Source organism: Monodon monoceros, unplaced genomic scaffold (genome assembly GCF_005190385.1).
Source record: "Monodon monoceros isolate NGI ecotype Baffin Bay Population unplaced genomic scaffold, NGI_Narwhal_1 Super_Scaffold_4, whole genome shotgun sequence".
NCBI classification, from domain to species: Eukaryota; Metazoa; Chordata; class Mammalia; order Artiodactyla; family Monodontidae; genus Monodon; species Monodon monoceros.
Genome location: NW_021703781.1, coordinates 5,857,378 through 5,870,171, shown reverse-complemented (window position 1 = coordinate 5,870,171; position 12,794 = coordinate 5,857,378). Strand labels below are relative to the sequence as shown.

General features: G+C 42.5%; 1 protein-coding gene across 2 annotated transcripts in view; it reads left to right on the top strand.

The window, feature by feature from the left end:
- Positions 1–12,794, top strand: part of NID1 (nidogen 1) — a 93,003-nt gene that overhangs the window by 54,436 nt on the left and 25,773 nt on the right. For both annotated transcript variants that reach the window (XM_029244926.1, XM_029244925.1), the window contains exons 11-12: positions 55–204; positions 1,604–1,726. In XM_029244926.1, the coding sequence (XP_029100759.1) occupies positions 55–204; positions 1,604–1,726 (273 nt within the window). The remainder of the gene's footprint in view (positions 1–54; positions 205–1,603; positions 1,727–12,794) is intronic.

Below are 12,794 nucleotides of genomic sequence, written 5' to 3'. Positions count from 1 at the left end.
TGGGACTGCTCAGGGGACTGTATCAAACATTGCGTGTCAACCTTTTGTCTGAAGCTGTCGTGGACCAGCGCCCCATCAACTACTGTGAGACTGGCCTTCATGACTGTGACATCTCTCAGCGGGCCCAGTGCATCTATTTGGGAGGCTCCTCCTACACCTGCTCCTGTCTGCCAGGCTTCTCTGGGGATGGCAGAGCCTGCCAAGGTACGTGGTCACTCTGACTTTCCTCCCTGTGTAACCTGAAAAAATTCCCTGGGTGATACTTAACCACATGCTAATTACTGGCTCAACTCCAAATTCAAGAGAATTCTTCTCGGGCTTCCCTGGTGGCGCCGTGGTTAAGAATCTGCCTGCCAATGCAGGGGATACGGGTTCAATCCCCAGTCCGGGAAGATCCCACATGCTGCAGAGCAACTAAGCCCGTGCGCCACAACTACTGAGCCTGTGCTCTAGAGCCCGTGAGCCACAACTACTGAGCCCCTGTGCCACAACTAGTGAGCCCCGCGCCTAGAGCCCGTGCTCCGCAACAAGAGAAGCCACCGTGATGAGAAGCCCGTGCACTGCAACGAAGAGTAGCCCCCACTCGCCCCAACTAGAGAAAGCCCGCGCACAGCAACGAAGACCCAACACAGCCAAAAATAATAAAATAAAATTTAAAAAAAAAAAGAGAGAATTCTTCTCTCAACTCTGTTGAGTAGATGGGCTGTATTTTGTATCTCTAGTAATTTGAATTATGTGTTTTCTTTGGGGGGCTGTTCTCATTGGGGAAGACACTTGTCCTCCCTGTACCATTTTGTTCCATGTCACTTGCTCGTTCAGGCAATAATTAAACACCTGCTGTCTGCTAGGGACCGAGGAGATTGTTTGTCTTTCATGAAAAGACAAACAATCCTTACACACATGGAGCTTAAAGTCCAGCCTTTTATTTAATAAGATACATACAGTCATTCACCTGGCCTGCTCTAATCTTGTGTTCCAAAAATGTGAAGTCCCCTTTTTGAATAAATGACTTCAGATGCAGAGAATAAATGGTTCCACAAAATTCAGACCTCTGATCAGTCCATTGTTGGCAGCCAGGGTGCTCTTAGAGATAAGTTTAAGTGAAATCACTCTGAACACCGTTCCCCGGTCCCCCGGTTTGCCAAATTACTTAACGTTATACCATGGAGTATTTCTGGGAAGTCCAAGCTTCTCTAAGAGATTATAATTTCTGAGATACTTTCTCTTTGTTACTGAACATGTGAATTTTCTCTGGTCTTTGAGATTTTTCTGTCAAGCAGTTAATCATCTGTCTGCAAACTCAGACATTTCTGCAGCTCTCGTTTATGATGGGAAGGAAATAATGAAAAAGGATCCTCTCGTCTTTCCTTTTGCATGCTTGATTTTTCATGAAAACATCCAAGTGAAACACATTTGTAAGCACACACTGGATAGAAATGGAGGAGTTAGTGCTTTGATGATTAATGTTTGATGAGTTCCTAAATCACTGTTCCCAGATCAGAAACTGAGTCCCCAAAAGTTGAGCAAGTGGCTTATATTATTCTGGAAACTAGGAATTCTAGAAGGAATCTCACTATCCCTGGGCTTGGTGGCTGTCTTGCAGATGTGGATGAATGCCAGCTAAGCCGATGTCACCCTGATGCCGTCTGCTACAACACTCCAGGGTCCTTCACGTGCCAGTGCAAACCTGGTTATCAGGGAGACGGCTTCCATTGCGTGCCTGGAGGTAAGGTGTCGGGGACGTTTGGAGTTGGTGGGTCATTGCCTTGTCCATGAGTACTGAGTACATGGCCCTGGGAGAGAAGGCGAGGTGGGGACGTGGGAGGCTCTGTGGAGAGTTGAGGTGGGCGATCAGAGTACAGCTGCAGTATTCAGAATGCGGGTTGCACACTGCACAACTCTGGGGGTCCCACACCTGGATCAGAACTGTGCTGGCAGCCTGGAGGCTGGTCATCCCTGTGACTTGAGCAATACAGGGTAAGAACTGTCTGTATTAGGGTTCTGCAGAGAAACAGAACTAATGGATTGTGTGTATGTGTGTGTGTGTATGTGTGTGTGTGTGTATATATATGTATATATATATATAGCGAGAGAGAGAGAAATATATTTATTCATATATAAAGAGATTTATCAGAAGGAATTGTCCCACACAACTATAGACGTTGGCAAGTCTCAGGGGTTGTAGTTGGCAAGCTGGAGACCCAGCCAGTGTCTGAATCCAAAGGCAGGAAGAAGCTCATGTTCCATCCATAAGTCATCAGGAAGGGAGAATTCCTTCTTATTCGGGGAAGGGTCCACCTTTGTGTTCAATTCTGGCCCTCCACTGATTGGATGAGGCCCACCCACCTAAGGGAAGGCCATCTGCTTTACTCAGTCTACAGAGTGAAAGGTTAATCTCAGCCAGAAACACCCTCAGAGAAACACCCAGAATAATATTTGACCAAATATCTGGGCACCCTGTGGCCCAGTCAAGTTGACACCTAAAATTAACCATCACAGATTCCTAAGAGTCACGGGGAATGGTGCTGGGGTGGGGTGGAGGAGGTGAAGGGCCACCAGTTGTGGGAAGAGGCAGGCTGAGGACTCCACAGAATTGGGTGTACCACCTATTACACCTGGACTGTGCAGCTTCTAAAGTTGAGAATTTTTTTTTTTTAGATGTTGGGGGTAGGAGTTTATTAATTAATTTATTTATTTTTGCTGTGTTGGGTCTTCGTTTCTATGCGAGGGCTTTCTCTAGTTGTGGCAAGCAGGGGCCATTCTTCATCGCAGTGTGCGGGCCTCTCACTATTGTGGCCTCTCTTGCTGCGGAGCACAAGCTCCAGACGCGCAGGCTCAGTAGTTGTGGCTCGCGGGCCTAGTTGCTCCGCGGCATGTGGGATCCTCCCAGACCAGGGCTCGAACCCGTGTCCCTTGCATCGGCAGGCAGACTCTCAACCACTGCGCCACCGGGGAAGCCCTAAAGTTGAGACTTTCGTGGTATCTCATTAGATCATGAGGATAATGATAGCCCTAGTTCAGTACCTGGAATGATCCTGGAACTTAGGAGGCACTCAACAAATGCTGTTGAATGAATACGTATAATTAGCTGCCATTTGCGTGAAGCCTACTGTGTGCTGGGTGCTTTACCTACACTATTTCATGTAATGTTCATAATCATCTCTTTAAAGTAAGTACTATTACTATTTCCATTTACATAGAGGATGCTAAAACGCAGAGATAAAAGCACAATCAAGGTCCCAGGGGTAGTAAGTCCTAGAACTAAGTCTCAAACCCAGGTCAGCCCGATGGACTCCAGCCTGGATTCAGTTCCTGAAATCACATGGTACCCTGTCATGAGATTAAGGATGTATCTGATGCCTCCGACTGCAGTTAGCCAGTTGAGTTGTTACTTATTTTAATTGCTGCTGCTGTTGCTGGCAAAATATATTTATGCCGCTGTCAATGTTTCAATAAGAGATACATGGAAATTTCCATTTCATCACTTTTTTGAGCAATTACAAGCTATTTTAATGTCTGCCTCCCTTCACTAGCCTTGAGTGCCTTGAGCATAGGGTGCCTGTGCACTTTATTTTCATGTCCCCAGTATCCTGTGGAGTACGTGGTCGCTGTTGGGGCTCATAGCTCTTTATAGTTGTTGAGGATATAAATGGATGCACCTCTCCTACCGGCAGTGTATAATAGTATTGATAATTATTTATTCGCACTCTCAACAGGACTGGGTGTGACCAGTTTTTAGGATAATTGACCATCTAAAAGGAGAAGAATATCAGATTAAAGTTTAAATTTCTATATACAATACTACATATTGCTGGTCTAAATTGTTTTCTTCTGCTTAGGACTGGACTCAACAAACTATGACTTGCAGGTCAAATCTGGTCCACTGCCTGTTTTTGTAAATAAAGTTTTATTGGAACACTCATACTCTAGTTTATGAATAGCCTATGGCTGTTTTCATTCTGCAAAGACAGAGGTCAGTAGTTGTGGTAGAGACTGTAAAGCCTGAAATATTTACTACCTGGCCCTTGACAGAAAAAGTTTGCTGATCCCCAGCCTAGATGAACCCAGGCAGGATCAACCTTTTGTTCCTGAAATTATGGGTAAAAGACATGGCTCTCCCCACAGATTCTGATAGGCAGGTTACACAGAGAAAAGTTCATGATAATTTGAGTTAAGACATTCCAGCAGCTATTAAAAATGACTAAGGCGTTATCTCCTTAGGCTTCCTTCACATCTCCAGTTCAAAAGGAAGCAGATGTTTCATTTTTTATTTTTGTTCTTTTAACCCGACACCTCGCCCCATTTTCGAGGCTCTATTGACTAAACAGAAACAAATCCAGACCTGTGGTCTGGGATACAAAAATGGGACAAGGATAAAACCAATCAGAGTTCTTTGCTAGGATTATTTAGGTATTTAACCCAGTTTTCTTAAGAAATTCAACATCTATTTATATGCTCGAGAGAGAATGTACACTAGAAATACATGTGTCCATCGAGTATTGTTCATAACAGAAAAAAAAATCTAAGTGACTACCAGCAGGAGGAATGGACAAATGAGTCTGGGTACAATTCATACCATGAAATAATATACAGGAGTTAAAATGAGTGAACTAGAGGGAATCGCCTAGCGGTCCATGGTTAGGACTCCGCGCTTTCACTGCCAAGGGCCCTGGTTGAGTCCCTGGTTGCGGAACTAAGATTATGCGCGCCGCGAGGTGCAGCAAATAAATAAATGAATGAATGAACACATTAAATAATAAATAAGTAAATAAATAAATCTGAGTGAACTAGAGTTAATGGATAAATCTCCACAGCAGGTTGGGCATAAAAAAGTCATAAAAGACTCTCACTTTCTGAGATGGCTCACACACTGTCTACGGAGTGTGTCTCTCTCTCAATAAATTTACTTCTTACGTATTAAAAAAAATAGTCATAAAAGGATATATGCAGTATGATCCCATTTATATGAAATATAAGCCTGTATGAAAAGAAACCTGCATATGTATAAACATATACAATAAAACTATAAAACGCATGCATGGGAATGAGAAACAAAAACTTCAGGATAAAGGTTACTTCTATGGTAGGAGAGGGAATTCGGGTTGGGAAGGGCTGTACAAGGTCTGCATTTGTATTTCTAATGTTGTTTTTTTTTCCCGGCTGGAATATGAACACAGGTTTTCATCATATTTTTCTAAATTTTGTGTGACTAGTTAATGAAATATTAATGAAAAATTAAGTATAGTGTTATCTGGACTCCTATTACCAAACATAATGAAGTGTAGGGATTAGACATTGAGCAGTTTTGGGTACCTACTCTATACAGAGGGGCTAGTTTAAAAAAATAAAAAACTAAACTAGCTTTAGGGGTGTGTCAGTTAAGGTCATGGCTACTGCAGTATCAGCCAATGATAAACAAAACAAAAAAAATGATGATTTGTTCCCCACTGTCCTTCTGCACTCTTTGCCCAAAATGCATGTGTGGATTGTGAAATTAGCTCAGCGGGGCACTATTACCATTTTCTTTAAAATGGAGTGGAACGAAAAAGAAAACAATAATCAAGAAAATAGAGTATGCCGAATATATGCAGTAGGAATAAGTATTGTTTCATGAAATAATAGTTGTGAATGCTTGTCTAGTGCATGGCTGAGTGTGTGCATGTGTGTATATGTGTAAGCATGCGTGTGTGTCCTGAATTGCAGAGTGGAAAGCATTTCTATGGGTTGTGGTCAGGAAGTTTGAAAGCTGCCATGTTAGTTATCTATTTCTGTGTAACAAATTAGCCCCCAAAGTTAGCAGCTTAAAGCAGTAAATGTATATTATCTCACAGTTTCTGTGGGGCAGGGATTTCAGGGGCTTAGCTGGGTGATCTGGGTTCAAGGTATCTCAAGAGGTTGTTGTCAAGACCTTAGCCGGGCTACCATCTTCTCTGAGATTCATCTGGGGCTGAAGGATCCCTATGGTGGTTGGCAGGCCTTATGGGCTGTTGGACGGAGGACCTCAGTTCCTCATAGCACGGGTCTCCCCACGGAGCTGCCTAAGTGTGCTTAAGACCTGGGCTGGCTCCCTCCAGAGCAAGTAAGGAAGGGGAGTGTGCCCAAGATGGAAGCCACAGTCTTTTTCAAAAAAAATTTTTTTAAGATTTTTTTCTTTTTTTGCATTTTTTAATTGAAGTATAGTTAATTTACAATGTTGTATTAGTTTCAAGTGTAGAGCAAAGTGATTCAGTTATATATATGTATATGTATATATATATATTCTTTTTCAGATTCTTTCCTATTATAGGTTATTACAGGTTACTGAATATATTTCCCTGTGCTATACAGTAGGTCCTTATTGTTTCCCTATTTTATATATAGTGGTCTGTATCTGTTAATCCCAAACTCCTAATTTATCCCTCCCCCACCCCTTTCCCCTTTGGTAACCATAAATTTGTTTTCTATGTCTGTGAGTCTGTTTTGTAAATAAGTTCATTTGTATCATTTTTTTTTAGATTCCACATATAAGTGATATATGTTTGTCTTTCTCTGACTTATTTCACTTAGTATGATAATCTCTAGGTCCATCCATGTTGCCACAGATGGCATGATTTCATTCTTTTTTTATGGAAGCCACAGTCTTTTGTAACCTAACCTTGGAAATGACAATGCTGTCACTTCTGCTGATACTGTTAGTCACAGGCCAACCCTCCTACAGTGTGAAAGGGAACTACCTAAGTGTGGGAATATGAGGAGGTGACAGGTCTGGGGGAATGGAACTGGGTAGAGGTTTGGAATATAGGAGAGCTTATTAGAGGATGAAAGAGGAGTATGAAGAATCCTGGGCTAGAGATGTAAAGCCCGAATTTTTAAGGACAAGTACCGAACCTGGGGATGCTTGATCACTTTTCTTTACGCTTGGCACCAGGCACGCTTACCAGCTTACTGCTTCCAGATCCATAGCCATTTATAGACAGAAAGGTAATTAAAGAGTTCAGAAAGTAGGGCTGCATGGAAAGAGGAAAACATTTAGGATAATACAATTGTAAAGGGAGGAAAACTGAGGAAGAATTTAACATGTACTTTTTGTTTGCTCTGTGTCTGTTGTTTGTGTTACAGTTTGCACTTTGTTTCAAGCAAACCCACTGTTAGAAAACTTGAGTTTCCCACTGAGAGCTGGAAAGGGCTCCAGAAATTCTGTAATTCATCTCCTTTATTTTGTAAATAAGGAACATGAGGTCCGAATAATTTCTTAGTTTACAAAAGGTTTCTTGAACTCTTTATAGAAAAGAATTTTCTAAAGCAACTTTTCTCAAAATTGCATAAGACCCTTTTTGAAAGAAAAACATTTTTAAGATCTCCAGGGTTGGCTTAGATTATTATGGAGAAATCTAGGTATCAACTTCTTTTATAACTATAAAAGCAAAACACATTTGCATATTAAATACTAACCAAATGTCAAATCATATATTTCCAATCAACATTAATTTAATTGTTTGTCTGAGATGAAATTGCCATTCCTGCGGTAGCCTCCCCCATCCTGGATGGTTATTCTTTCCATTTCTACTGGATAATTCCAATCAGCCTGCAGAGAAGCCATTTCTCATCTAAAAGACACAAATGAGGGGCTTCCCTGGTGGCGCAGTGGTTGAGAGTCTGCCTGCCGATGCAGGGGACGCGGGTTCGTGCCCCGGTCCGGGAGGATCCCACATGCCGCGGAGTGGCTGGGCCAGTGAGCTGTGGCCGCTGAGCCTGCGCGTCCGGAGCCTGTGCTCCGCAACGGGAGAGGTCACAACAGTGAGAGGCCCGCGTACCGCAAAAAAAAAAAAAAAAAAAAGACACAAATGAGGACTTCCCTTGAGCCTCCACCCCTCCCCAACTGCCGTCCCATTCCTCCTCCCTTTTATAGTGTTTAATTCCTCATGAGGGTTGTCTGGAGTTCTACTTCCACTTCCTCTTCTCCCATTTTCTCTCCTTTTTTCTACCGTTTTATTGTAAGATAAAACATAGATGCAGAAAGTCATATAGAACAGATGGATAGCTCAAGGATGGATAGCTAAGGTGAACCCCCATGTGACTACCACTCAGGTCAAGAAGTAGAACTTTACCAGCAGCCCCAGAAGCTGCTGCAGGTGCTCTGTTCCAGTCATTGCCTTCTCCTTCTCTCCAAAAGTAACCACCAACGTCACCTTCACAGAAATCACTTCCTTGCATTTCTTGTTTCATCATACATGTACATTCCTAGACACTATAGATTTAGAGTTGCTCGTTTTTCTATCTCTAGTTCCCTCTGCCATCCCTTTCTTGTCCTTGACGTTTATCTGTTGAAGAGCCCAAGACTTTTGAGCTGTAGTTTCCCACAGTCTGGGGCAGTTCAACATGCTCCTCTGTTCTCCATATCGTCTGCAAACTGGCGGCTGAGTCCAGAGGCTTGATCAGACTTGGGTTCAGTCCTTTTGGCAAGACAATTGGTGGTCTTACCTTACATCAGAAGCAGATAAAGTCTGCTTGTCTCACTCCAGGTGATGTTAGGAGCCATTAATGATTATGTCCTAGATCCATTAATTTCCAGGGAGTGGCAAATGGTGAGATGTTAATTCTATCATTTCTTTCTCCTTTATTAGTTGGAATTGATGCTCATTGCTTAGGTCCATTAATGTTTAGTGGGTAACAAAATGGCAGTAGTCTAATTCTATCATCATGGTGGGGTTTTTTTTTTCATTTATTAGTTGGACTACTTATAAAGAAATGCTTCCCCTCATCTACCCTTTGGATGCCCAGTGGTACATCTCATAAAGAAAAGGCAGGATAAATGCTTGGATCTTTCCCTTTTTTTTTTCTTACTGGTTGACAAGATAACAGATTGATTCCTTATTAGCCAATGAAGTTTGCTAATTAATTGTTAGTTTTTTAATAGCATTATAGACTCATGGGTATCGATTGGTTGTAATCATTATTCTCATTGTGATTCAGAGTCCCATCTTTGGCCCATGGGAACCTCTTCAATTTGGCCTCTGGTCCTTGTGACATGATCCTAGTATAGTCAACCCTCCGTATCCATGGGGGTCTGGTTGCAGAACCCCTGAGGATAGTAAAATCCACAGACGCTCCAATATCTTGTATAAAATGGTGTAGTATTTTCATATAACCTATCCACATCCTCCCCGATACTTTAAATCATCTCTAGATTACTTACAACACCTAATACAATGTAAATGGTATGTAAATAATTATAAATACAATGTAAATGGTATGTAAAAAATTGTAAAAATAATGTAAATGCTATGTAAATAGTTGTAAATACAACGGAAATGCTATGTAAATTGTGTGGCAAATTCAAATTTTGCTTTTTGGAACTTTCTGGGATTTTTTTTTCTAATATATTCGATCTGTAGTTGGTTGAATCCAAGGATGTGGAACCTTGCAGATACAGAGGGTCCACTGTGGTCTTTAATATCTTCCTTGCTCTCTGAACTAGAACCAGCCTTTTTTCCATGAAGCTCTTCTTTTAGTGGGAAATAGCATTGCAGGACCACAATCTAAGTAGTAGAAATGTTCAGACAGAGCTAGGAATTCATGAGTCCGTGTTGATAGTTCCAATTCAGATACATGACCACAGCGTTTTTCCTTTACCCCGTCTAGATTATATCCATATCTCCTTTCTTCCACACTGAGAATTCTGGTTCTCAAGGGCACAGTGGATGTAAGAATTAGAATAGACCATAAGTCCGTATTTACTTTATTTCACTACACACATAACAGGCTGAGAATTCAAATACTACATACCACCAATACAATTTCTTAGAACAATTAAAATTTTTTGCACGTGCCCTCCTATTTTTGTAGTTATATCTACATTGCCTGGGCATGTACGTGTAACCAACACCTACTATATTCTCTCACTTTGTTTGTTTTTGTTTTTTGGCTGCGCTCTGCAGCACGTGGGATCAAACCCACACCCCCTGCAGTAGAAGCATGGAGTCTTAACCACTGGACCGACAGGGAAGTCCCTATGTTCTCTCACTTCGAACCCTCATTGGGTCTTAGTTCAGCAAGTCACTCTTTATTGCTTGTTACCAGTCCTACGTCAATGTCTCTCTAGTTATTTGGTTGTCAGAAGCTTGTTCTCTAGTAAATTTCTTGGGAAGGGCTCATGAAAACAGTATTCCTTGGTTCATTTTCTTTCTCTGACTATCTCAAATATTCCTCTGACATAAAGCATGGCTGTCCAAAGGGCAAATGATCACTGGAAGATAATTTCCCCCTTCTTACCTGGACGCCCAAAGGATTCTTTTTCTTTCTCTTCCATAGTTCCCTTCAAAAGTTCAACAGGTTTACTAGAATATGACTTGGTGTTGGTTTTTCTGGGTCTTAGTTACACGGTGTGCTTTTTCAGTTTGTCATTTCGCATCTTTTAATTTCAGGAAAGTTTTCTGGAATTTTAGTTTTAGTATTTGTTCTCTTTCCTTTTGCTTTGGGTTATTTTTTAGGGACTTCATTTTGCGTATTGAACCTTCTTTGCCTGTCTCCAGTATTCGCCCGAATCTCCTAAATTTGTTTGATATCCTTTCTTTTTTTCTTTAAACGTTTTCCTCGCTTCCACCTTCTGTTTCTCCTAAGGCATACTCTGTTCTGTTTATTCACTTTGTGTTCCGTCTAGTTGAGTCTTCATTTCTGAAATGATTCTTTGTTAAAAGTTTCTGCTTCTTTCCTGAATTCTGTTGCCTCATTTTTGAGTTTTTCACATGCTGATTCATTTTGTTCTTTCCTGTTTTTTTAATCATTTTCTACTGTCTTTTCGCTTAACTTGAAATATTGGGCGGGCCAAAGGTTCGTTTGGGTTTTTTCATAATATCTTACAGAAAAACCCTAACGAACTTTTTGGCCAACCCAATAGACGATTACAGTTTTGATCCGTTAGCACATCGTTTTGGCAAGCTTTCACTCTCTGTAGGGTTGTTGTACTCCTGACTATCCTTTTATGTCCTTTTTCCTTGTAGTAACTTTGTGTTGAATTTGCCTTCCATACTTTTCTGTTGTTCATTTTTATGAGAGTTTTAGTTTTCCTGAACTTCCTGAAAGAAGCTTGGTGCAGATAACTTTTTCTAGCGACACAGAGCTTCCTCTTCTGCTCTTTTGGTGAAGTGTTTAAAAATATTTCAGCTTACATTACAATTTCCTGGCTCTGCTCCCCTCCCCCGCCGGACCTTCTCTTTCCTTGTACGTGTCATCTTCATCCTCCTTAGTTTTGATTCCATTCCCAGCACTTTCTCCCCAATAGGGGCTAGATCTTCCAGCTGCTGTTGGCTTTACATTCCACCTTGGAGTAGAAAAATCCCTCCAAAGTTTCAGCTGCCATTTTCAAATTGGCCCGCTTTCCAGCTGAGCACCTGTTAGCTCTTTGGGTTCTCCTGTTCCCAGAACTGTTAGATGCCCTGCCACTTCCCTCTCCTTTCTCTACACAGACACTGACACCAGGGGGGCTTTGTGACCCCTGCTTGTGTTTGGGGGTTTATAGGACAACCTGGTCACCTCGTTTCATTGTAAATGTTGCCCATGGCTTTTGTAGCTATTCTATCTGTAATTAGATTCTAACTAGGCTGTTACCCTCTTCCCAGAGCCTCCCATTCCCTCTTGAACTACTGAAGCCAAATCCAGCCTCTGTACCCCGATACCCAATTATATCTCGGAGACAGAGTTTTGGGTGAAGTAGAAAAGAAGAGCTTTATTGCTTTGCCAGGCAAAGGGGGACACAGTGGGCTAATGCCCTCAATACTGTGTGTCCTGACCTGGAAGGAGTAGTGAGGAGTTTTATAGCAATGGTTCAAAGAGGGTGTGATCAGCTCGTGGACCTTCTGATTGGTTGGTGGTGAGGTAAGCGGGAGTCTGCATCATCAACCTTCTGGTTCCAACCAGTCTGGGGTCCACGGGCTTATGGGCCGCCAACAGTTAACTTCTTCCACCTGGTGAGGGTTTCAGTGTCTGCAAAACAGCTCAAAGATACTGTTCTGTGTATCCCTTGAGGGGGAACCCGGACCCTGCCCCAAGGCTGCGCTATTGTTTCTTGACTGTTTTTCTCTTGTCTCTGCATCCCCTCCCTTCCCTGATTAGCAATGGTCTGAACCTGCCCCTTGGAACTCAGGGAAGGTCTTGGAGGCTGAATGAAGCCTATTTCCTGTAATTAAGAAATGGGGGGACACAGGAAGGCTTTTGTGCCCAGGAGCCACACAGGGTCCTGCTCGGTTTCACCACTGCAGTCAACTTTGCCCTACCATCCCCCAACCGCCCTCCCCACCCTGGAACTTCTCCCGTAAAAGTCAGCAATGACCTTCACTTTGTTAGATCTTAGCCCCGCCCCCGTTTCTTAGCAGCGCTTGGTACAGTTGACCTCACCTTCCTGCCTAAAACACTTTCTTCTTTTGGTGTCCAGGATACCACACCTCTTAGTTTTCTCCATCACTGGCTGGTATGTGTCATTGGGGGTACGATTAACCTCATTGAATGGATGAGGGTTTAGAGAGGCTACCTAACTTGCCCAAGGCACCTGGCTAACTAGCCAAGATCAACTGCTAAATATTTCTTAAGCATCTGTGATGTGCCTTTCACTGTACTCGGCACATAAACAGTAATGTCTGCGCTCGGGAGGAGCTCACACTGTCCCTGGGCAGGAAAAGAGAGCACTTGAAACTATAGCGAGTCTGTAAGTGGTAACTAGTGGCTGGGAGGGGAGATCCAGGTGGGCTAGGGAAGTGAGGGAAAGCGTGAGAAGTAGGATTTGGCCTTGGAAGATGGGTAGGATTTGGCCTTGGAAGATG